Source organism: Rhopilema esculentum, chromosome 15, assembly GCF_057945365.1.
Source record: "Rhopilema esculentum isolate cy_ngs chromosome 15, ASM5794536v1, whole genome shotgun sequence".
NCBI classification, from domain to species: Eukaryota; Metazoa; Cnidaria; class Scyphozoa; order Rhizostomeae; family Rhizostomatidae; genus Rhopilema; species Rhopilema esculentum.
In genome coordinates this window covers 1,007,321-1,033,459 of record NC_142829.1, presented here as the reverse complement: position 1 = coordinate 1,033,459, position 26,139 = coordinate 1,007,321, and the positions used below count along the sequence as shown (strand labels likewise).

The window sequence follows — 26,139 nt, the reverse complement described above, 5'->3', positions numbered from 1 at the left end:
AGATAAAGTTTGGTTCTCTTTGGTTCTTCGTTATTTCATCCCGCAAATTGCAAATACATTTCTAAGTTAATTTTTTCTTTAAGAAGCTATTCTCTTAAGGGTTTTTGTGCAACCGGCATGCTTAGCGGCAGTTGTGTTGAGAATTGACTGTGTTTCGTATTTTCATGCAGTACGATATTAGGCCGTTTCTTTGATTTATACTCACAAAGCGTGCCGGTTGGCCAAGAGCCTTTGAACGTTAAAACCTTCATTTCACCACGTGCTCGGAAAATTTAATACGTAAAATTTCATTATGAATGAAGTCCCAATTTGTATTTTGAATGCCGTTAAGCCCTTCCTTGGTTTCTACAGGATAAACGAGTGCCGGTTCCTGTCCTGTCTCTTCTCTACAGATGTTGGGAGCAAGATCCGCAAGCACGGCCATCGTCTTCAGAAATTCACAACTACTCAAATCTGCCCGAATTTGTCCGCCTCTTCGATGAACTTGGTAATGAGATTTATTTATTTATTTAAATGAATTCGTGCCAGGAAATTTGAGTCCCGTGTAGTTTCGTTGTTCCGTCTGCTGCATAGCTTTTTTATCCAAAAGAAAGTTACAAGGACATACGGAGGTTACAAGACGATGACGCATGGAGCATGGAAATATATAGCAACCCTGCGACCATAACATTTGATATAACAACTCAACATTTATTTATACATTCTTATACAGTTTGCTGCATTGCTTATCAGACTCCCATATTCTTTCATTATATTTGCAACAATCTAGCTTCCAAAGTAAGGTTTTAGGACACTGAAGCGCTATGTTTGTTGAGCAGTGACCTGGTCCTTCCACTCGGTGTGACCAAAACCCGCTGATTCCTACACCATGATTTACAGTCACCTAGCGACGCCTCTTACTAGAAGAAAAAGTTTAGTCATATTAGTGACTCGAACCACAGACCCTTGTATCTGTAGTCCCGAAACTCTTACCACTGAGCGATCCTCACACCTGATCATCCCGTCTCATCTCTTGCATTCTTTGATTTTCGAAATGATGATACATTCAAAATAATGTATTGACCGTTCATTTTATATTATTGTGAACTTCATCACTGTTGAACAGAAAAGCCTGATTAATCAACTAACAGGCAGCATACTTCTTCATGGCCTAATTTCGAATACTTTCTCTAATATTGAACTTTGCAATATAGCCATGTGTCAGCCATGTGTAACGGTAGAATGAACAAGGTCACTGAAGTGACGGATTGTGCACTTTTTGGATAGCTAAGTAAAATTGTGCCAAAAAGCAATCGATTGTCGTGCAAAATAAGGGCAATATAATTTCAAGGTTATTTTGATATTTGTTAGTTGTTTCATGTTCGCCATATTTTTTTCAGAATGCGAGGACTGTTTTCGCTTGCAGTGTGCTGTAACGAAATTCAAGTCCAGCACAAACGCCATAGTCGCCACTCTCGACGGCAAAAGTGTTGTTGGAACAGACTTATGTCTACTGAGCAACGATATCAAGCAAAACGAAAAAGAAGGACGCATTGGCAATCTCACGGTCCTAAATTACGTGGATGGCAAATGCAACATCATCAGGGTTAGATGTTTTTGTTGTTTACGTAGATGACGCAATTAGAAATTTTTGTTGTCATTGGCGCCATTGATTGTCCCGGTTCTAGTTTATTTTATTTTACTTTGAAGTTTCAGTTACAATTTTAGAGGCATGTATAGGAAAGATTATTAGAAGTAAGGGTATTGCAGGGCCCTCGCCACGAATTTGAAAGTGGGGGGAGGGGGGCAAGGAAAGCAAAAGTAGGGGGCTAAGGCTTTTTTCCCCTTTTTGCAGCTTCAAAACTATTTGCTTCGCAAAAAAGTGGGGAGGGCATGGCTACCCCGGCCCCCCTTGTGGCGTGGGCCCTGTAGTAACATTGTTGCAGACAAAAATCCATCACTTGCTGTAACTTTCCAGCCCAACAAGCGATGGGGTGTATGTATGCTTGAAGAATGTAAAATTTAAATTAATAGCGTTGATTATTTCCTAGCTGGTGACCTTTTCTTGCATTAGGTGCTTGAGACTTAAGCTACCTTTATATATTCTTGTCATGCCCGGCCGACACGTGAAGCTGTACTTGTTCTAGGATAAGATATCAAAGTAATGACGTCATAAAATTGTTCAATTTTTGCCGCACGAGCGAAAGAACACAAGGAAATACCTCCAAATGTGCAAAATCAGTTTAATATATTTAATATATCCTGAGATATGATGAATAAAATGTTTGAAGTTGTTAACAGATTATTGTTATTTTGGCTTGTTCAGTTGTTTTTGAGCCTTGGCCAAATTACAGTCGTTAAATGAGGATAAGCCCGTACTCATGGGACCGTTTCTCTATGTAATAAATCTTACTGTTTTTGCACATTTTGAGGTATTTTGTGGTGTTCTTTCATGTTGGGTGTCAAAAATCCAAAAATATAGCAATTACACGTCATCAGTTTGACACTTTGATAGAAATATTTTTTAATGAAAATGTACGCCCTAATCTTAGTTTTTGATGCATACAACACACTGATTTTTGTTTTTGCCTTACAGCGGATGATGTTTAATGACATTGTTTTGGTTGCATGTGCTGTGGGAAGTACGCTTTGGGTTGGGATGAAGTCGGGTGCGATAAAAGTCTATTGCTCTATGACGTACAAGCCCTTGGCGCTAGCACGACCTTCTGGAAGTGGCAGTGTAATCAGCATGTTGCATTCACCAGCTTGCCATTGTGTTTTGGTAGGCCTTACGAATGACTCAATCATGAGCTACAATGAAAACATTAGCTCTTATATGCACACAATACCTCAAAAGGAAGTATCAAAACATTTTGGAAATATACTGTACCTAGAGCCGATTCGAGAACTAATTGCGAATCGAGTGCATGCTGGGATGTCTATTTATAACCCCATTCACTGCCTGGCAGCAGTTCCCAGTCGAGCAAGAAGTTACCCAATTGAAGAGCAGATGACCTATTATGGGCATGGGGGCGAGCCGCTAGCATCTTCATCACGTGACCACAAATACGGCCTGGATGATTACATGCAGGAGAATAACCAGAGACAAAATACAATCACGTATGAGCTGTGGTGCGGCGTTGACAAAGGGATCATCAATGTATTCGATCTGAACAAACTGGAAAAGGTAAAGCTGTCAACATTCGCTCGTTCTAGGCTCCTCTTACTATTGTGCTGCATTCTCGTCATTGCTTTTGAAATTCTCGTACTTAAATTTAAAATTGCAGCGCTCCATCCATTTTCTTTGTCCTTCAGGTTCACATCCTTGCCGCTACGGGCTGTGACATTGACAACCCAACCATTCACGGTCACAGCGTAAAATGCATTGAAACACGAAGAGTGTTTCATGATTCTTCAACTCAAAATACACCCTCTCCAAAGGCTGATGAGTCAGAATCGACTTCGGTTTGGGTAACAGTATTCCCTGGTACCCATGTGTACAGGTGGAATGTTGACAACAGGAGACTGGAAGCTGAATTAAACACGCTGACATGTGTAACTGAGCGAGCACGTGAGTTACTTGTAAAAATAGGGTGCAATGTCTTTCCCATTGAGTTTTCGTTCTCTGAAATTTCAATAAGATTTCTTCTTTAATGTTATTAGTGTTTCTTATGAAAAATAGCAACAACGTTGATAATGGCAGGTCAGATGCAGATAGAAAGGAAATTCTGTCCTTACTTTTGAGGTTTCGTTAATCAATGTAGCTGAGTAAAAAGAACATAGGTTCTCAATTTACACCGTGTAACAGTATCAAAATTAATTTAGAGAACACATACCTCAAGATTAAGCAGCAAGAATGTTTCATATCAATATGTTTGCTTTATAAGTTAAACAGACTTTTCCGTTAAGTTATACAGAGATCGCAGTTATCCGAAGTAGTTTTGCAGAAACATTTTTCCAAGTATTGTTAGCCTTTGCTAGTTTGTGTTGTTTGTGCATAAAGATCATAAGCACACAAAAGCCAAATCTATCTCACCTAGAATTATTTGGATAGATAATACTTCACACAGTTTTCATTTGCTGTGTTCTTTATTATTTCTACAGACATTTATTGATTCAACGCGCATATCGATGTTGTTATTGTTTTATTCCAGTGAATTCGACCAGAGCAACTTCAAGGCAAAAGGCAATGAAAGGTACACCTTTTTCATTGATTTACTGAGGCCAACCCGTCTGCTTATGAGGCCAACCCGTCTGCTTACGGTCTTTTTCATTTCCGGTCTTTTCGCAAATTCTGTGTCTTTAGTGGTGAAGTTTGTTTTTAACGCAGTAGTCACGACCTGCAAATAAGCAAATCTGCAAAAATATTGTCAAGCAGTGGCGGATCCAGGGGGGTGCAAAGGGTGCTTGAGCACCGGTCAGATTTCAAAGTACTGTTTCTTGGAAAAGGGACACTCATTGGAAAAAATACGCTACTTAACATCGCAACCGAAAATGGGCGTGGTCAATTTTTGGGTGTGGTCCCCTAAACTGAGCACCGTTCAAAAAATTTCCTGGATCCGCCCCTGTCAAGGTTCTGGCTAGGGTTTTCATGAGCTTTTTATCAAAAGTTGAATTGTTCCTCTGCTTAGGGTTTCTCAACCCAGGAAATTCACCCCGAATTCAAATGATTTGTAGATAGTGTAATGTAACTTGCCTGGGGGCAAGAAGATCGAACTCAACTTGTATCTCTAGAAATCCACCTGCCTTATTAACTGATTTTGATAATAACTTCTAGCTCTGCATGCCCAAGTCAACACTATTGTTGTTGTTGAAAACGAGGTTTACATTGGTACGAGTTTCGGCTGTCTTATCATCTGCGAAAGCATGTCGCTTACTCCGTTGCAGTCAATCCGGTGCTACGCTGAACGTCTCGACTACATCATTCCACTTCAGATGATGCTTAACAGTAGAGGTAACACTGGAAGACATAAAGAGAGAATGTTGTTGTGTAGTGGACGTGCATGCTTGGATAAATGGAATAAAGGCAAAAATACGAGGCAGTCTAACAGCAGTAATTGCACGATATTGTCCTGGTATGTGGACCGCTGGACAGATTAGAAGAGCTTGCCTGAATCCTTATCTGGAAGTTATGACCAAGGCATCCGAATTTTAGACTACGGGATAAAGAATATAGACTACGGGAATCATACTTGAAGCTTTTAGTAGTAGATTTGGCGATTTTACTTGATAGTTGTAATCACTTAGAGAATAAAGAACAAGTGAGGCATTTAGCATGCGTAACATTTTTATCCATTAGAACTCCTATTATTTCAATTTCCTTAAACCAAAGTAAACTCTATCAAGACTTGAGGCTCAAAATTAATGCTGCCAGCTTTGTTCGTGAAGACAACCCTCGCCTCTCAGAAAGTAAGTAGTTTGCAAATTGACTTAATGAAAACGTCAAGCCTTGGGGTTCTCTTTAACCCTTCAACATGCCAATACATGAACAGGGACGCCGGAAAAGGGGGGCGCGATGGGCAACCGCCCCTGTTGCCCTTTGATAAGAGGGGCAAAAGGGGCCATAGTGACCTTTTATTAATGTGCCCTTGAAGCCGGCCAATTGTAATAATCAGAGATATTCATGTGAAATTTTGATTATTGTGCTTAATTCATGACGACATTTCTCAAAACCTGTAAAATAAATCCTTATTCCAAAGTTAGCCAATTTTCAAGATAACTACAGAAAGTTATAATATAGTGGCAGTCAGTAGAAGGAATTAGTAGAAGCTGGGAGTTATCTTTAAAATGCCCTTTTATTCAAGCCTGCTCTCTTGCCCCTTGGTCGTTCCGGCGTCCCTAATCATGAGATATGTACCCCTGCAAATCTATAATTAAGAGGAAGAAGTCAAGTTATTTTAAAGTATGTATTTTGCTTTACTATTGACAGCAAGAATATATTTTTATTCCTCGCACATGCCAAATTTATCCTTAAAAAGGTAGAAAATAGTTTATATTTGTATCAGTCAAACATCATGTTATTGGATTTTTGTAAGAATTCGAAATTTTAGTTGAAGAAAGTGTTGGTTTTAATATTTTATTAATATTTTAAGTTAATTTATGTCAACAGTTTTGTGGTGCCAATTTATCTTTTATGATGGTTTTCAATTTAAACGCTGATTCTTAATTTTTGTCTATATCACATGGCATAGGATATGAATTTATTTGTGTAGTTATTTTTTAAAAAGCAAATCGTCAAAATGTGACTGACGTAAATTTCTTGTTGGGATCAGCCTTTCCGAACGCAATTATTGTGGCTTCCTTGGTCCCCTGGTCTTTCACACAATCTGCGGTTCAGCAATGGCGGACACACTGGGAATGCCCACCGGAGAAAAGTTCAAACTTGAAAATTATGAAACAAGCCTGGCAAATATGCTGAACTCGTTTAGAAAAAAAAATTATCTATGTGATGTTGTGCTGGTGTGTCGAGACAGGGAATATCTTGCTCACAGAATCGTCCTTAGTGCAGCAAGTCCTTTCTTTAGACATGGCTTCACGCAGGATCAAGAGGCACATACAAGTCACGGTAAGATTAAACAAGTTAAAGCATTTTAAAACTTTATTCTTCCCAATGATAGAAATGGTGTCTTTCAAATCAAGACTTTTGCTAATCTTTGCTTGGCCTGAACTCCTGTACTTATTATCAGTGGCCATATAAAGAAGGAGGGTAGGGCAAGCCGAACAGCGTGATCGAAATATAAACCCAATCATCACTTACATACATACATACATACAAGGTATACATACAAGGTGTCTTGAAAGGTATCCCTGATCATTGATGCGCTCAGCTTCAGTTCGTTAGTATTACGAAGAGTGCCACTGGTCTTTTCTATTTCAATGCGGTTAATGGAAGGCCAATTCTCGTTGTGAATGGCTTTGAAAGTCATTTTTATGCAGTTAAACTCTCTTCTTTCCATTATTGGAATCCAATTAAGTTTGAGAATATCAGCTGAAATGCATACCGACCAAGCTCAAAACCAACTGAAAATTTCTGCAATCATTGCAGTTTATTTGTTTGGGTGATTGCCAGTGGTGTGTAAACATGATCATTAAAATCAGCCTTTGTCAACACTAAGCTTTCTGCAAATTGTTTTCTGACTTTAAAGGTTGTGAAGTGCTTCAGCTTTTTTAAAACTGTTAATTTTCCGTAACAGCTAGAGGAGAGTTCTTTCAAATGATTGGACCAATCCAAGTGCTTATCGAGATAGACTCCTAGAAGACATGGTTTTTTGTCCAGTTTGATACATTCTCCTCCCAATGACAGTGATATGGTCTTTTTTCAATTTGGTGACGATCGTACTGTCTTTTGGATCTGCTGATTAAAAATTTGGTTTTCATTGCATTTATGGCCAGATAATTTTCATTTGACCAATGTTCCGATATCTCTAACAACGAGTTTAACTTATCAGTGGTCATTTGTATATCATTGGGTTTGCCTAACTCGTATATAGTCATGCCATCTTCGTATTGGATTGATCTTGAATCAATATTGCCCTATAGGCCATTAACATAAAGGTTGAAGAACAGTGGTCCAAGTATTGATCTTTGCAGCACTCTGAAATATGTTGTCATTGGTTTTGACTGTTGAGCATCGATTTGTACATATTGTTTGGAATTGCTAATTTTATTTAAAGACCTAATCAGCATGTCATGTTAGATTGTATCGAAAGCCTTTGAAAAGTCGATTAATACCATTATCAATATTACGCCGGTGTTCATGGCTCTCTTTATGTCATCTCTTCAATTTAAGTAATGCAAAACCATTGAGAAACCAGTGAGGGTATCTTTGTAAATTTTGAGTCTTTCTATGCAATTGATGACTTGATTGCAAACTATTCTTTCGAAGATCTTTGAAAAAAGCGGAAAGTATGGAAATGGGGCGATAGTGTGAGCTTTCAGTCGGAGATGGCATTTTGTTTATTGGCACAACTCTTGCCATCTTCCACAGCGAGGGAAGCTGTTATCCTTAATGAATTGAATGTATTGATGATATGAGGGAGTGGAGAGCATGTGATATCACCCTAGCTTTATGTAATGTATTGGAATTTCATCTGAGCCGGTTGATAGATCACTACGTATCAGTTTCGACTGTTTTAATACTTCACTGTAGGTGGTTTGGCAGAGGGAGAAAGATATTTTGTCTTTGTTTGGGAGATCATCGATGAACTGCTTCGTTTCTGCAACAGGAACAGTTGCAAAATATTTATTCAAAACAAATGGACTTAGCGTTGAGCACTTAGCTGGGGGTTGTTAGACACTATGAATGACTTTCCACGCCCTCTTTTTTGTTTTGCTTTGAAAGTGCCTTACGATAGAAAGTAGCTTGGGCTTTTCTCGCTGCTTTCTTTATGGCACATTTACTTTCTCTAAACTTGTTCCACATAGGTGAATTTCTCGAAATGTCTCCCAAGGCTTGCCACTGGCGGACTGCTACACGACATTCATCTCAGATTTTTTGCAAATATCTTATCTCTGGATCATGTTTCCAAGGTGCAGGAGGTCTGGTGACTCTTATCTTTTTGGAGAGATCTGCAATGGAATATACAAGACCGAATGGAAGCTGACTTACATCACACACAAAAGATTGATGGTCAAATGTTTTGTCATCTCGTATCAGTTTGTAGTGTGGCTCGTATCTTAGAATTCTTACAGTTATCGGGGCATATGGTTCATAGTGATCACTGGTACCATGGCAAAGCAAAACCTCTGTGAATTTTATCAAGCTTGGGTGGCTTATTAGTATGTGGTCGATTAAAGAGGACGTGTTTTTGGGTGATCCTTGTTGGAGCCTTAACCATTTGTAGGAAATTTAACTTGTCAATCATGCTAGAGTATTTATGACATTTTGTGTTCTCATGAAACATCAAATTTATGTTCACGTCCCCTGCTATTAAGAATGGCCTGTCCCATGTGGACTTGATGTAGGCAATTGTTTCCTGTAATTTTTCAAACCAGTCATTTAAAGGTAATAGCTTCTTGAAGCAATAGATGACCCATGCCAAATGCTGACTGTTTCTATTTGTCCAAGTAGCTCAATCCATAAGGCCTTGTTTTTGAGACTTTGATGTAGAACCCAACTCCCCATCTTCATGTTATTGCAATTTTCAGTTACAAGTTCATACCCTGGAATTTGCACAAAATTATTGAGAGCTTTGTTTCTAGCTAGCCAGGTCTCTGATAAGGTGACAACATCGAAAGGGTATTTTGAGAGGGTAATTTAAAATTCATCAAATGTGGATGCAAGGGATTTGGTATTGGGTACAACCTTTTTGGTACCCATAATTCCAACTCACATCACAAGTAATTTTCCTGGCAACAGGCTGTCAGAATGCTACTGTCAGAATGACTCTCCAATAAAACCCTTTTACTGTTTTCTAAGAGCTGCAAGAAACACAACTGCATATAGCAGAAGCATGCACAATCCCCATCACTTTACATGCTCACAATTCATTAATTTTTATATTTGGCTTCTTTTTCTTTATATGCTACCTAGAGTATACTTCAGGCTGACTTATATATCAAAATATGTCCTGGCAAGTTTGCTTCAAAGGTAGAAAGTTTAAAGCTACTAGTCAAGATTCACTATTTCCATTGATAAACTGCCAAAAAGTTGCAGGCATACCAACCTCAAAACTGAAAAACCCTTCAATTTTATATTCTTCCAAACAGAGTCTGTAAAATTTGATGTTCACTGTTGAGAAAATTATATTCTTAAATTATTCTTAACTGGCTCTATCTTGAATGAAACAAACAATTTTCTTTGCATATGTTTGAAATTTCCCCTAGAGCTTGCATAAGTTGGTAAAAAAATGAATAATGTTTAAAACCAGAGATAGAAACTCAGATGTGCACAAAAAAATCTTAATTATTTTTGGATTTCACCTCGCTAATAATGTTTATTTGTTCTTTAATGTTTGCAGTTTGGAGCCTTGATACTCGCAACTTTATGCATATAAAAAGTCTGTATCTGGGATTATTTTTGAAATTATACATGCTTGACAAACACAAATAAAACTAGCAAGATTGAGTCATTTATGTACTATGAAATGAATCTGTTGCTATTTTTGGTTGTTATAAAACTTTCTTGCAATTCTTCATCTTTGAGTTAAGCCAATATTTATATCCAATAAGATATAGAAGTATGATTAGCGAATAACTTGCAATGAGCAAATGTATTATGATATCATAAATTAATCATAATTGTTTTTCAATGCAATGTTTCCTGTCAACAAATTTCTACTAAGCATTTTTTGTTTCAACCACAGGGCATGCTGGGTTTCGCTCTTATCACACATGGCCTCAAATGTTTTCAATTTGCATATTTTTTATAAGCATCTCCTGCTACTCAAAAGCAATAAACTTAGAATTGTGGTGATCTGTAACAGGCTACATTACAGCATTTGTTATGTTATGTTATGTTATGTTATGTTATGTTATGTTATGTTATGTTATGTTATGTATGTTATGTTATGTTATGTTATGTTATGTTATGTTATGTTATGTTATGTTATGTTATGTTATGTTATGTTATGTTATGTTATGTTATGTTATGTTATGTTATGTTATGTTATGTTATGTTATGTTATGTTATGTTATTATGCTGTGTTATTATGCTATGTTATTATGCTATGTTATTATGCTATGTTATGTATGTTATGACATTACATCATATAACTTCTTTACCTTGAAGTTGTGTCAATAGTAACATTAAAATCTGCTTATTTCTAGGGGTTAAGATGCAGTTGAAGGAGCATATATCCCCATCAATCATGGAAGACATCCTTCAGTTTATGTATTTGGGAGAAATATGTGTACACAAAGACAATGTTAGACTGCTGATTGCTGCATCAGATATTTTACAAATGACGAATTTGAAAGATCTGGTTTGTAGGTTTTATGAAAAGAAGCTTTGTGCATCTAACTGCCTGTCCATATCTTCACTAGCTGATGAGTTCAATTGCAAGACACTGAAAAAGAGTGCAGATGCCTTTATTTATAAATACTTTGCAGACGTCAGCCACTCAGATGAGTTCAAAAGTCTCAATGTAGATCAAGTTATTCATATCATCAGCAACAATAAAGTGAATGTGAAGAAGGAAGAGAAAGTATATGAAGCTGTTATTGCTTGGATTGATTATGATCAAGAAGAGAGGTTTCAGTATCTTCTGAGACTCATGGAGAATGTCAGGCTTTTGCTAATTGATAAGTACTATTTGTTTGACAAAATTGCCTCGAACACAACAATAATGCAGAACATAGATTGCCAAGAACTTGTCTTGACAGCTATAAACTTTCAATGCCTTACGGATCGCAGATCACTGGTAGTAAGTCCCCAAGCGTCACCAAGACAGTCACTTGATGTAACAAAGATAGTTGTTGCTTGTGGAGGAGTGCAAGATGAACTTGCTTCAAAAGAGGCACTTTGCTATGTACCAGATGTTGATTTTTGGTACCCACTTGCCCCTTTGCATGAAGAAAGAAGCAATTTTGGCTTAGCAGTTGTAGACCACAGCATTTTTGCCATAGGTGGAGATGTCAATGGAAAGACATTGAAGTCAGTAGAATTTTACAATTTTGCCCTGGATAAATGGACTAGGAGTGCTAATTTGCCTGAGCCAACCATGGCACATGGAGCTGGAGTTTTGAACAACGAAATATATGTTGTGGGGTCAGGAAGTCAAGGTCTTTGTTCAGATTCAGTATTCAAATATGATGCAGCTGCAGACAGATGGACCACTGTTAAGAAATTGAAAGTGCCAAGACGTGGGGCATGTGTTGTGTCACATCTGCAGCTTTATGCTATTGGTGGATATGGTCCAGATGGAATGGCCCTTGCAAGTGTTGAGCGATATGATCCATACCTAGGTGAATGGGCAAAAATCTTTCCCATGAATTCCTCACGTGCATTTGCCAGTGGTGCTGTTATTGGAAATAGAATCTATGTGGTTGGTGGTGAGTATGCAATGTGGTCTTTCTACTGCTCAGGAGAGTTTTTCAACATCAGCACTGATGAGTGGCATCGCATTGCAGATGCATCTGTGCCCCGCTCATTTACCGGTATTGCAGTACTTTACGACAAGATATACGTATTTGGAGGTATAAAAAGCATGAATGCTGGAGATGATGAAGATTTTGTAGATGCATCTGAATGTTCTGATGTTGAAATTTATGACCCAAAAAGTGACACATGGAAAACTGGTTGTCCTTTGCCGATTGCAACATCAGGTATCAAGTGTGTCTCAATGTTGGTCCCAAAACATGCCATTGAAGTTCGTTGTGGCATTCATTTTCCTTCCAGTAGTAATCATTGATGCTGCATTTTCAAATTTTGATATCATCTTTGTGAACAAGCCTTTAATGCTGTGTACAACAAATATGTGATTCATTTTTTGTTTTTGTATTGGTATGAATATTTTGTTATATATTATGTTTCTTAGTATATATTTTTGTAGGGTTCATCAATTTTTATTTAAAATGCATTATTTATCCACATTTTTCAAAATCGCATTCATTACTATATCAAGTTTCATTCATGTACATTTCAACCCCTATCATATGCCCTTTCAATAATACTTTGCTTTTTAATAACATATTTCAATTGGGAGGAGACCATTTAATGTTATTTGCTCTGAATACCATCTCCCTGTGAACTATTTTTATTTAACAAGCTATTAACCATCATCTCCAGCCCAATTTGACAGTTCAGAAATTCTCGAAACTGGCAACCAATTTTCAGAATCTCTAGATGTAGGCAACAATTCCCTTTATCAAAAGCCTGGTATAAATTTTGTGAAGTAATGATTAATTAGTCCTAAATAATGCAATATTAGATTTTTGATGCATAGTGAATTGTGCAGGTGAGCTTGCAGGTAGCCATAGTTTGAAGTAAGAGGTTGAATGGTAAATATGTGAACTTTACTAGGTACCAAAGTCTATGTCACATCTCTCCCCATCCTGCAGAAGCAACTTATATTCATTTTAAAAAAGGATGTATTTCATGTCATTCTGAATCAAGAACCCACAAAAAATTTAGTTCTTGGATCCATTCTATTTGTCACCAAGCCAGCTGAGAGCTTTTCTGGAGCCTAGGGCAAAAAGAAATGTGACATCATTAAAACCATGATTGTTATAACTTTTTAGGGCCCCTTTCTGCTTAGGCCTGGGGCAATCCCCCCTCTTGGCAGGACTGTTTATCGATGCTGCAAGAACATCTGGATATGAAATTCTAGTTTGATTTTTCATTTAAAACTTTATTGTGAGTAGATATAGAATGATTGCAGTAGAATAACAGTTAATAGCTTTATCAGATGATTTTAAGACAAATGAAATATTAGTTTAATTTAGAGTGCTATAAATTTTCGGAATATGATTTAGACGCCATAGTGATATCTGTTCTTTGTATCAATATTATCTAACGAGTTTTAATATGTAATTTAGCTGGGAGGTCCTTATTCAAAGAGATACTTATTTCGGAATTTTTTAGAAAGTCACTGTGCCCGATATTCTATTTGAAGTAGACCGATCTCATCGAGCAATATATTAGTAGATGATGCGTTACCAATGGATTGAAAGGACCTATAGTGATGTTATCGACCTAAGCAATACCAACCATTGCTTACACGCTAGCAAGTGCGTGGTTTAATAAGGGGGCGGTGATGTGGTGGTAGTTTAGGCCTGCAGGTCTTGGAATAAAAAGCCAAATGAGAGGGCGTGGCCAGATGCTAGAAGGTAGTGCACAAGCATTAATCGCCTTTACGGAAGTTTCTACTTGTGAGACTATTGCGAATGTGGAGGAAAGGAATTAGTAATTCAAGATGCAATCACGGTATCAAAACCGACACCAGTATAGCAAGAGGAGATGATCAGTAATTCTAATTTCAAGGCAACACTAGCCTATTTGGGCAAGGGGGCAGTTACCCCCCTAAAAAGGAGAGGCATAAACCACGGTTACGTGGGGAAGGGGGCTAGCCCAAGGCAGGCATGTTTAGCACTCAAAAATTGTTTAGCCTCATCCATTTGTAATATAGGGTCCCTGTTGCGAGTAATCGAATTTGCGTAGAATGAGCATCCACGATCTTATAACTCAGAGTTTGGAATATTTTTTGCTAAAGTGTTAAAATTAGGTAAGACCAACCTGAAAGAGCATCAGAGAAGAGTAGGGATTTGTGTTTCGATGCACATGTATGTATATGTAATGAATGGAAACAGCTCCTTTCGAAGTTTCTTTTACAGGACTCCAAAAACGGACAGAAAACTTTGGTGAAGGCCGCGAAACTTCTCAAGAATATAATTATCCGTTGCTGATATCTTGTGCTGACTATAATCAGGGGTAAATAAAAATTTAGTTCGGATAATATTGTACATTGAATGGAACAATGATAGAAACAAAAGGGGATGGCCATGGAAAACAAGGTATTTTTAAAATCTATAGTAGCTACGGCCCTGGATATGTCTTAATCTTTTAGTTTGTTTATGCAAAATTGAATTTTGTAACGACGCTTAAAAAATTATCATTTTCGGTTCTTTTTTTAAGTAAGTTGATATTTATTCACCTAAACACAGTACATGCACATGTACGTATTTCGATGAATTGCAGTGTGCCTTTTCTAATTATAAGAATATTATCTACTCTTTTTAGATTTTACTGATTTTTATTTCGAAAATGATTTTCTGTTGCCCTTTGTTCACCTCGTTAAAGCATTGCGTTCAAAGCAACTGGAATCCCCAATTGGGGATGTCCCACTTCCCAACAGTGTCTCGTAGAGGAACGAGGCGAAGAAAGTGAGCAGTGGACCCGACTAGGTCGCTGAGATGGCTGCATCACCGGAGCCTGAAGAAAATTGCATGGTTCCTGAAGAACACGATCTACAAGATGCAATATGCCGGCTAACATCTACTGAGAAAGATATTATCAATTCAGTTCTTCAAAGAGACGAGGAGATCAGATCACAGGAAAAAGATCGACTAAGGTTTGTGGTTGGTGTTCTGTTTGTGCTAGGCCCTCGCGATCCAATACAAGCACTGGAATTTCAAGTTGAAAGTAGAAAAGGGATAGGCTTTTGCCCCTAAATGAGTTTATGTATCTCGTATATTTCAACATGAAACGGTTGTCTTGGAAATCACGCTTTTGCGACATTAAGGTGTACAGCCCTTTGACGTATCATTGGCGAACATAAATTTTTGGGTGGGAGCCGTTTCCAAAGAGAAAATAACTTCCTGAAACAAAAATATGAATTGTTTCAAATAATTATGCGAGTAAACCGGCCTGGGCGTGAGTTTAAATTGTGTGCTATATGAGCTGGTTGTACGATACTTTTTTGCTAAACTCCTTTTCTTGTGTGCAAAATTTCAGAAATTTAGCAAATGACGATAATATTGGCCAAACCAAACATAAATTTCAGTTCGTTATTAAAGAAAACAAATGATATCATTTTGTAAACTGACATGTTGAGGAATTTTAAGGGGGAGATTCGAATAACAGCATGAAAACAGTGTCCTGGTTATATTGAGGTGATTTTATATTGTTTGGGCTGAGAAAAGATTGTTATTGTAATCTTCAATGGAAGGCACAATGCTTGTTTTTTGCCTTTCATTAATATTTAATTATTTTCACTGACAGAAGGAATTAAGCCCACTTGTTTAAATGCTTTTAGTGATTGTAAACCTAACGCAATTTTAGTTCATTGGAATACTTAGCATCCTTGATTGTGAACTTCAACTTTGTTCTATTTTGTAACATAGGCACCCCTCAAAAAATTTGTACAACTAAGTAAGACAAAATAGGTGTGAGGTTTGCTTCACACTTGTCTGTATCCAAGTAGTAGAATCTAAAAATTGTTCTTCACATTGTCTGTATCCAAGGATACCAGACAGTATTCTTTCCTTGAATTTGGCATAAGAGATTCTATTAAATGGTAATTTCTGGCCTCTTTTTTCAAGTTAGGGTTGTGAGGGAAACTTCATGGCAGTAAGGGGGCGGGGCAAGGAGTTAGGGCTGCATCCCCCAAAAATATTCTCAAACCATGCCGATATCCCTTCTTGTTTTCAAATCACAAGGTGATATCCTAAATACTCTTTATATATATTATTTATGTTATCCATATACCATTTTTGAATATTTCAAATGAGAGTTTAGTCACCATTTACAATCTGAAAGCAATTTTTGGATTTCAGATTCCAGGTTTTCATGGAGAAAAAAACAAGGGGCAGACACTTGATAAAATATTGAGAGGCAAACCCTTTGTTTTGATAAGATGACATCACATTTCCCATTGATTTAGAACAAAGATCATTGTCCTCCTAAATATTGGGAGAGGAGGTGACCACCCCTAGTTGTCTGCCCCTGTAGAAAATCTCAAAAACTATTTTCAAATTTTACTGCAACAAACCGTTGCTTCCAACTTTATAAAAATACTGTCACAGGCAGCACTTTTAAGACCTTACGGTGTAGGTATAGTTGGAAGCTGTCATGGTCACAATGTAAGATCTTCCCCATTCGCTACAAGGATTGGAGACTGGGCTACATCCTAAAAGGTTTCAAATTATGTTTATATATGAAAGATACGTTTTCCTTTTGTTTCATTTCAATTATTCTCAGTATTTTGGTTAAAGCATTTGTTGATCTTTGTGGAATGATTCTATTTTATAGTTTACATAGCCAGAAAGTTGCTTCTTTCTGGCTAAAACAATTGCTTTTTCCAGACTTTCCTCACCATTTTTAGTACAAATTTGTTGCCTCCTATTTGGCTAGTATCTTATAGCCCTTTGAAAAAAATCCTAGAGTTTATCTGAAAAATCATCAGAAATTCTTTTTTTGGATTAAAATCTTGTACATCTATAGGATGTTAGTATTCCATCTTGCCCAAACCCTTGCATAACTCATGATATTTTCCCTGAAAGAGTTTAATTGTCTCTCATGAAAAGTATTTAGGCCTATCAATGCCACATAGATGCCACTCATAGGCAGGTTTCCTGTGCATACAATTTGTTTGCTTATACCTGAAGAAGAAAGTGAAATATTTGGTCAGGTGGTGAATCAGATGCTTTTTTGTTGCACAGCAACAGGATACCACTGTTTGCTGGGCTTTGATGAAAACCTTTTGTTGGAATTTTTAATTGTGTGGCAAAGTGATGACCCCAAAAAAATATTGAAAAGTTTTATGTCTTGACCATATAACCTGTAAGAAGACCCTAGATTATCTCAAAATAAGTAAAATACTATAAATCCTCGAATAAGCGCCCCATCAAATAAGCAACCGGCTTAAATTTCCACCCACCCTTTTGGGAAAATTATTAAACAAGCGCCCCTCGAATAAGTGCCCACTACCTCCACTTTAAGAAACGGGTTCCCATTCGAAATTTTAGCCAAAATCGAGTTTCTGAGACGTACATTATTACCCCGCTTATAGGCGCACCTCATTTAAAGGTGCATGCGCTTATATGCGGATATAGGTGCAGTGATCTTATAAGACCAAGGCAGCTGTTCTCTTTTGGTATAAGTACAGATCTAAAACTACAACTAAAGCATGCGATTCTCCTATTGTGCCATATTTACTAGAAAACCCAGAGTGTGCAAAAAACTATAATGGCGACATGTTTTGGATTATTGGTAAAGCCTGTTCCGAACAGGCTGTTCGCCGTTCCATCTAGCAGTTTTGGAATCTATCTACATAAGCTCAAAAACTGCTATTGTGTAGACAGAAAGAGTTCGTTTTCACCTTTGGACTCCATTGGTAACATTCTCTATAGGCAAGCGGCAGCGTTTCTGATTGGCCTATTTCGATCCACAACTTATTGGCCACAACTGGGTGTATGTATTTCCTAGCGTAGAGTTTTCAATCTATGTTATGACGTTTTAAACTCGGAAGAGTGTCAGACGAAAAGCTTTAGTATACTCAAGTGTTTACTTTTTCCAAAGCCATTTTTAAGTTTTGTACCACCAGAAGATTGAGAGTAAAACCAGTAAAATTATAACGGTGTAAACAGTGCACTCGCTAAAGATTGTGTCCATGGGTAGTGTTATGGCCCCATTATCAAAACAAAGTTTGAAAATTCACCGAAAGAAGCACCTCCAGATGTGAAAAAGACTCCTCGTTCACATTTCAAGGAAGTTTCGTAACTTTGTTCTAGATTACATTTTAAGTACCTCAACCTCAGCTTGTTATTAATTTGTTCATGAATTTAGACCAGATTTTAGGCTCGTGTTCTTATAAAATTGTTCTTAAAAAGAGTGTAGTATTTTTTAAAGATTTGTTAGGAATCGGAGAGGCATCATGTAACTATTAAATGTGCAGCCATTTTTACTGTTAACATGATGTTTCCATGATATTTCTGGTCGAAGCGGGCCATTATGTTAGACCTCGATGTTGTTCTCGACCATTTTATAGTAAGATATGCAAAAAACAAGATAGTACTGTGTTAGGCTGAAGCCAAGCAATAATTCGCTCAAACGTGCTTAGCCAGTAAACGATGTATTGTGCAAGCGAGGCACATCAAAACATTTGCATATCAGTTTTTAGTAATTTGAAACGCTGTAACGAAGTTTTTGGTGTAAAAATTGAATAAATGATTTCATTGACGGATGAAAAAAATTTTCTATCATTTTCAAAACATTGCTTTTAGAGTCTACTGCAATATTTCACATATTTTGATTTAGAAGTCTTAAACTGTAAAAACTTCCTAGATGGACTTTTTTCCAAGAAGCAAAATTCTATTACTGCAAACTACTTCGAAATATTTTTGTTTATAAAGAATGGAAACATTTTACCAAAAATATCAGGATCTGTTTTGTAATGAGGCATCAGTATTTATAATCAGATCTCTTTTTATATTCGCCGACACTTAGATTTTTCTGTGGTTGTCGGCGCATCACGTTTTGGTTATTAGCGCCACCCCTGCTTTCTTTTCATATTTTCACAGCAAAGAAACGTTTATAACACACTCTCAAATATATCTTCTTTTTTATTTTCGAAATCCTTCTTTTACTTATTTGTCTTTGCTTGAATTGCTTTGACATCCACAAAAATAAAAGAAGCGCCCCGTTCCAATAAGCACCCTTATCAAATAAGTGCCCTGATTAAAAAAGCGCCCGCTCCTTTAATTTCTCCTACAGAAGCATGCAAGGACTCGTGTTGAAGTACATCAACTTTTCAACAGAAAAGAAAATGCGGCTAAGCCCCCAAATATTTTCATTTCCGCTATTTCGGGATACCAAAAACATATTTGGATCTTATATATATTTGTCTGTACTCATGTTAACTACGAAATAATACAAAATCCATTCTGATCATTAGGCAGCTGAAAAGGGAACTCGATGAGCTACAAGAACTTGGTGTTCCTGAAGGTAAAGAGAAAGAATATGGACGAGTATGTATGAGATGCAGATCCCCATTAGGTGCAATTGCAAACAGAGGAGGCATGTGCCCTTGGTGCAACAAGAAAGTTTGCAAAAACTGCCAAAAGCCATTAGGGAATAGATGGATATGTACAATGTGCAACAAGGAGAGGTAATCCGTAAACTTTTGTAGCCTGCTCAATTTGAGTAGTGACGTCATTAAGGAACCTGCTTGAAAAGAAGTTTTCATGTTTGACCCCTGTTAGCTTACATTTGCTGCAGATTATCTGGTTATGTACGCTGTAACGATTTTTGTTATAAAGCAGAGGCCCTGAGAAAGGTTGATTTCGAATGTCTTTTGCTGATGTTGAATAAATTGAATTGATTAATTTTGACATTAAAAACGACATCTGAACCAAAATCGAGTTTAATTTTTTCGAGAGTTTAAGTATTATTGTTGTTAAGTTATCTAATCAATTGGGCAATCGATCGTGAGCATTTTTGCCATTTAGAATTGAGAACTGTTTTGTACTGATTTTCTGCAGGGAAATAAAAGGAGAATCTGGAGAATGGTTTTATGGCAGTTTACCAAAGAAAAAGAAAATCCAATACGGAAGCACACTACTGAAGAAATTGATTAGGAGACGTAAGTTATCTTGCAATGTCCATTTGTTTAATGAGAAAAAAGTTTGTTTTGTTATTTTGCAATGTCCATTTGTTTAATGAGAAAAAAGTTTGTTTTGTTATCTTGCAATGTCCATTTGTTTAATGAGAAAAAAGTTTGTTAATAAAAAAATGATTGAGATGATAAGGATAAAAAAATGATTGAAAAAATAGATCGCCAGGTACACTAGTTTCCACTATTTGGTGCCATTTTGAAATTTTGCTGTGCGAAAGGCCTAAATAGGTGCTTAGTCCCCCAGTAACCAGGGAACTTGCTACTTGAATAGAATTAGTATATTTCACAAACGTGCTCTTTGATTATTTAAGTCAGAGATGGGCAACCATTTGGGGACTGGACCAGATCCTTCAAACCTTTTTTTAAGCGGGCCAAAGGTAATAAGAAAATCGATAGCTGTAGTAAAACGATATTAATAATTATGAGAAACTTTCATTTGAACTCAGCTTCACTACAAGTACAAACCTCTCTTTTACATAGAAAGTTTGCAACGATAGAAACGACTGTTACAGTCGTAAGTTCAAAACTGAAAAAACCAACCAAAATTAAAAAGGATGTGATTCAGGGTTTGAAGAATCATCCTAGGAAGGAAATACTGAATTATTCTCCAATCAACGTTTAGCATCGGCCTTTTAGCTCAGACCATTAACTTTTATACACGTAAAAACCAAGTTATCCAATATAGAAAGTATGCATGAGTTTTAGAATCTTGACAGTCTCTTTGAGAAAATCACCAAGCACCCCACCTTTCCAAGAGGAAAGGGGAAAGGAAAAGAATTACGCATTAGGACTTCAGCACTGCTTTGAGGTGCGGTTGTTGGTGATTAGAGACTTTCGAATCTTGAAGACTAATGCGTACCTTCTTTATTGGACAATTTGGTGTTTACGTATGTTAAAGTGAATGGTCTGAGCTAAAAAGACAGATGCTTCACGTTGATGCATTGCTACTGTCCCACGTGCATTGCCACTGACAGCCTAATTGCTGGCCCTAGGTTAGCATTAAGTCCTCATTCAGTCTAGCTGTACTGATGAGCCCTAATGTTGGGTGAAACCGGTCTATAGCCGGCTGTTTGATCTGTCAATGGTTTTCTTTACTTTACATTATCCAATATAGGCCCCCGGCGCACTGGCAACTGAGACATGACAAAATAGGGACAACCGTGATCCCTGGTCAACTGCCTCGAGTGCGCCTAGTGCGATTTTTGCTGCATTTGTGAACTTTCGCCCAGCCCCTTAAAGATTCTGCTGTACTATCTTCAAGCAGGATGAATTCTTGACAACTGATAGTAAAATAATTTTTCCATGACTCCCAAGTTTGATAAAGACATTCGATAATCTAATTTTGAATCGATATGTTTAATTCAATAATCGCGACCCCTCGGAAAATCATCCTTACCAATCAAAAAAATTATAATATGATATATTCAATCTCGCGGGCCACAAAAATTCTCTTCCCGGGCCGGATTCTGGCGGGCGGGCCGTAGGTTGCCCACCCCTGATTTAAGTTTTACTAATGCATATACATATCAATTTATATCACTGTATAGAAATTTGCATGGTAGGAATTTCTGACCCCGGTGCCTGCTAAATCTTGGTCACTGAATTGCAAAATATTCTTATTACAAAACAAATTAATCATTTTACACATGCAAGTGAAACTAATTTGTTGTCATATCAAAAATTTTAGCACTAGTTTATTATTTGAGTAAAAAGTGCTTGCGTATGCTAAGTTCAACTTCAAGACAGATGTCACAATGTAGATTCAATTGGGTGTTTATCTCAAATCAATGTGATGTTTTAATTTCTGCTAAAGTTTTTCGAAATTTTGTCCTCCCTTGCTTGATTTTTGTTTTATTCTTTTATTTATTGGTTTTTTGTCATTATTGTTATTTTTCTTGTAGTACAGGCTTTGTCAACTTTTCTGGTCTATTCACTTTAGTGTATATTGTTGTTTCATCTATATTTGCACTTTACCCACTTTCAAGTTCAATTGTGAAATGTGATGCTCTTATTTACACGCTGACCAGCAAACCATGTTTCTGAATTCCCTTGTTTCTAACCTCGAATAATTTCTTTGAATTTGTAACCTTAAACATGTCATGAAAATTTCAGGGAAAAGTCAAGCTTACAAACTGTCAAAATCTCGTCAAAAATCAGAAGATGACTCACTAACCTCTTGCGAAATAGGTATAACAATTTGCATTGTATAACCATGCCGTGAATCGTTTAATCGAGGCCTTTAATGATCAAGTACCTGAAACCTTTTATCTTTATGAATAACAGCTTATGTTTATAGTAAAATATGCTTATATATAACAGCTGCACAGTTGCTTTGACCGTGAGTTAATATTAACGATTCTGAAGCTACGTTTTCACTAACCTGGAGTTGGAATTCATATTTGCCAGTTTGTCCTTGGTTTTTCCACTCAAAGGGGGCTCGGCCGGAAAACGGTTTTACCCTGAATGCATAGAAACAGGCAAACCTTCTTTTGAAAGGCTGCAAAGGTGCTACAGCGACTCATCAAATATCCTGCAAAGACGCTGAAAAAACACTGCAAGGACGATGCAAAGATGATCTACGGATTAACATGGTATTTTGATTAAAATGATGCACTAAGAGATATGTTTTGATCATCTCTTGTTCGACACAATTGTCTTCAACGCAGTTAGTTGGAACGTAGCCTGATATGATACTCGATGTTGGCCATCACCTGACATTTTCATTTTATTTTTTCATTTTATAATATTTATACAGGTTAAAGGTTCATACATATGTTTTTAAACCTGACCTGTTTAAAAGATTAAAATAAGAGCTAATAACTATGTTATAATACTAGTAACAAAATAAATTTACCAACCAAACGTAATTTACAATATTTAATAATACTAAGGCTATAAAAAGTGAACGTAAAGATGAAATAAAAGTTGTCCCCGACTATAGTTGTTCTTTGAAGGTTTTCAGGGAGGGGGCCAATTTGGTAGCCTTTTCTAGACTGTTCCACAGTTTTGGACCGCGATAAGAAAAAGCCTTTTAGCCATTTATCGTTTTTAGCAGCGGTATCTTAAGATCAGTTTCTGATGAACGCAGAAACCGTTCTCTATCATCCGAACATTTTTCGAATAATTTTCTCAAGTAGTCTGGTGCAAGCATATATAGAGATTTGTAAGTTAGCGTGGCTGTCTCCTTTCTTACAAGATTTCTGATGGTTAACCAGCCAAGATTCTGAATTATCGGAGCAGCAGCCGCATCGTATGGGCTGCCAGTTACAATTCTGGCAGCTCTATTTTGGATTTTTTGCAACACGTCAAGCTTTGATTCATTACAGCAGCCCCAAACGGAACAACAGTAGCTCAAATGGGGCTCAACAATTCCTCTAGACATTTTGTTGAGGATGTCAGATGGAAGATATTTCTTAGAATACTTAATAAGTCCAAGGGCTCGATTAGCCTTGGTCTTGATAGTATCGATATGCTTGTCCCAGTTGAGCCTACTGTCTATCTGAACACCTAAGTATCTTGTGTTGGTGATCATTTCTATGTTCTGATCACCTATTGAAAAAGAAAAAGATGGTGGAGCATCAGGCTGGCTTTCGATCTTACGGATGTTTGGACCAGAGCCTATAACAAGTGACTGCGTTTTCACTACATTCAGGGAAAGTTTATGATCGTAAATGATTACCATTTGCTCGAATGCCCTACTTACCACAGTGGTTACCGTTTCTTACTGCTGACCGTACCTATGTTTTACATATAATGCGGTTATCGATTGCTTGTCTAAACTGATTTCAGTTGAAAAGTCACAACGGTTGATCATTGACGCAAAGAGTCTTTGACATTTTTTAATAAATACTTTAACTAAAAACTTTTGTGCATTGTAGCTAACATAACATTTAAACTGTCCGCCAACTTCATATCAGACTGACTCATATATCAGGTCTCAGTTTCTGTAACAACTATTACTTTTTTATATGCATTTTCATATTGATAAAAGCATTTTCATATTGCAAGATATCACATTTATGCGGAAAGTAAACATTTTTCAAGAAGCCATTTTTGACTAATTCTGTGCTTAGTTATTGCTTGTTCACAGTATACCATCATGCCTTGATTCTTTGTTGAGATCCTGTAATATTTTTATACAATTTTTTGTAGAGTGGGCTATCTCCGAAACATTTAAAAAGGGAGATAGGTCCGACCATGAATATGTCGTTGTTGATCAGGACAAGAATGGAGCTGTGTCTGTTAGCGAAGGTAACGTAGCAAATATTCACCATTTTGGAAGTGAGGCAGGTGGTCTTTGTAGTGTTTCTGAAGAGAAAGAAAACGAGGCAGCGTTGCGTGACGTCGCTTTCACTAGCAATTTGTTCCAGGATTTTGATTATGACAGGGAGACGGCTACTGTGCACGAAATGGACGAGGCAGCTGTCTACAAAAGGGATGCGGCTACAGTGTCTGCAGGTGACTTGGCGCAAGTCAGTGTAACGGCTCATCGAACAGATGAAGACACAGGAGAGCGCCGGGATACACTTGTTAAGTTGTCTGTTGCTGCCAATCCTTTCCTTGATGACGATTATGATGATGATGCAAAGAAAGATGAGTTGCAACAGTCTTCTGTTTCCTATCCTGTCCAAACTGAAAACGAAGAAAAAGAAGAAAGCAATGATAGGAGCTCCCCAGCAGAAGCAATCCACATTGGAACAATGCCACAAAAACCTGTAAGAGGGCTATACAGAAGCAGCGAAGATCTAATGGCAGAGAACATTGAACTGAGTTTAGAACCTCCAAGAAAAGACGGTCTAAGACCGTTGGACAATGACATAGATGAGCGTGCTAGTGATGTTTTGGTTAAACCTCCACATGAAGAAGAGGTCGAGAAATCGCAAGAGAATATAGCTCGGGATTTTCCGGTCGTGGTCAGTAATGAAACCAATATTGAACATGACATGGGCTCGGATGAATTTGACAAAGAGACAAATGACACAGAAATTGTTAAAGAAACAGACCAAAGGAGAAATGAGGCGGCAGCTCCGCTTGCTGGGCAGATTTCTGCTTCAAAAAGTTCCGAATCTGAGCATGATCATGATGGTGATGATGATGATGATGATGAGGGGGAACACGTGGTAGAAAAGGAACAGAATCGAGACGTCGACGATAGAGATACCGAGCACGCCAAATTTTCGGAAGAGTCATGTGTAGGTGATGCGATAGGTGCTGAGGCTGAAGATAAGATTGAAGGTAAGTGGGAAATCAGGCTATGTTTTCAAGAATTTGTATAAAAAAGTGAATTAACCAAATAACAAATGACAATTGTATAACAAGTAGCACTTGTACTTAACCGCCAGATGCGCCAGCCCTAATGAACTAACATATTATCCAAATAAAAATGGACATTGACCTTGACTTATGCGAACTGCTACTGTCATAACGTCAAAGTAACAGAAGGTTCCATGAACAGGGAGTTCACATCCATTGAAGCAGATTGTTAACCGCCTTTTATGGTTTTGCTGTAAGATAAAGATGCTTAGTGCCTATACATCCAAGTACTCATGCACCTCAAATTCCATTAGTAATTTTGCAAGATGTAATCACCGCTTGAAATTGAAAAGTAGCAAGTATCAAAGGTGACAATGAGCAACAATCACCAAAGGTCGCAGTGAAAGATATCTTAGTGAAAAAGGTCACAGTAAAAGAGGTCATAATGAAAAAGGTCACTGTGAAAGAGGTCATTGTGAAAAAGGTCACAACAAAAGAGGTCATCGTGGAAAAGGTCACAATGAAAGAGGTCATCGCGGAAAAGGTCACAATGAAAGAGGTCATCGTGGAAAAGGTCACAATGAAAGAGGTCATCGCGGAAAAGGTCACAATGAAAGAGGTCATCGTGGAAAAGGTCACAATGAAAGAGGTCATCGTGGAAAAGGTCACAATGAAAGAGGTCATCGTGGAAAAGGTCACAATGAGAGAGGTCATCGTGGAAAAGGTCACAATGAAAGAGGTCATCGTGGAAAAGGTCATAGTGAAAAAAGCATTATAGCAAGTGTCTAAGGCGTCTGTGCCAGAAAGAACGGCAGCTGGTAATGTTGATAACAATGGTGGCTGTTAATAGAAGATG

At 37.4% G+C, this 26,139-nt stretch overlaps 3 protein-coding genes across 11 annotated transcripts in view; all 3 read left to right on the top strand.

Moving 5' to 3' along the window:
• LOC135685789 (uncharacterized) overlaps positions 1-6,224 on the top strand; it is a 29,242-nt gene extending 23,018 nt beyond the window's left edge. For all 3 annotated transcript variants that reach the window (XM_065201858.2, XM_065201857.2, XM_065201856.2), the window contains exons 26-31: positions 352-487; positions 1,380-1,585; positions 2,576-3,166; positions 3,295-3,550; positions 4,134-4,175; positions 4,757-6,224. In XM_065201858.2, the coding sequence (XP_065057930.2) occupies positions 352-487; positions 1,380-1,585; positions 2,576-3,166; positions 3,295-3,550; positions 4,134-4,175; positions 4,757-5,079 (1,554 nt within the window). In that variant the 3' untranslated portion in view covers positions 5,080-6,224. The remainder of the gene's footprint in view (positions 1-351; positions 488-1,379; positions 1,586-2,575; positions 3,167-3,294; positions 3,551-4,133; positions 4,176-4,756) is intronic.
• Positions 6,225-6,315: 91 nt separating this feature from the next.
• On the top strand, positions 6,316-13,493 carry LOC135685557 (kelch-like protein 3). Its single transcript, XM_065201535.2, has 2 exons — positions 6,316-6,544; positions 10,747-13,493. Exons 1-2 carry the CDS (start codon positions 6,319-6,321, stop codon positions 12,327-12,329), a joined length of 1,809 nt encoding a protein of 602 aa, XP_065057607.2. The 5' UTR covers positions 6,316-6,318; the 3' UTR covers positions 12,330-13,493.
• A 1,282-nt stretch (positions 13,494-14,775) lies between these two features.
• Positions 14,776-26,139, top strand: part of LOC135685055 (uncharacterized) — a 40,702-nt gene continuing 29,338 nt past the window's right edge. For 2 of the 7 annotated variants that reach the window (XM_065200797.2, XM_065200795.2), the window contains exons 1-5: positions 14,777-14,987; positions 19,311-19,523; positions 19,897-19,997; positions 22,143-22,217; positions 24,183-25,265. In XM_065200797.2, coding sequence (XP_065056869.2) covers positions 14,830-14,987; positions 19,311-19,523; positions 19,897-19,997; positions 22,143-22,217; positions 24,183-25,265 — 1,630 coding nt within the window. In that variant the 5' untranslated portion in view covers positions 14,777-14,829. Of the gene's footprint in view, positions 14,988-19,310; positions 19,524-19,896; positions 19,998-22,142; positions 22,218-24,182; positions 25,266-26,139 lie in introns of all 7 variants that reach the window. The other 5 variants (XM_065200803.2, XM_065200802.2, XM_065200800.2 and 2 more) reach the window with 4 other exon arrangements.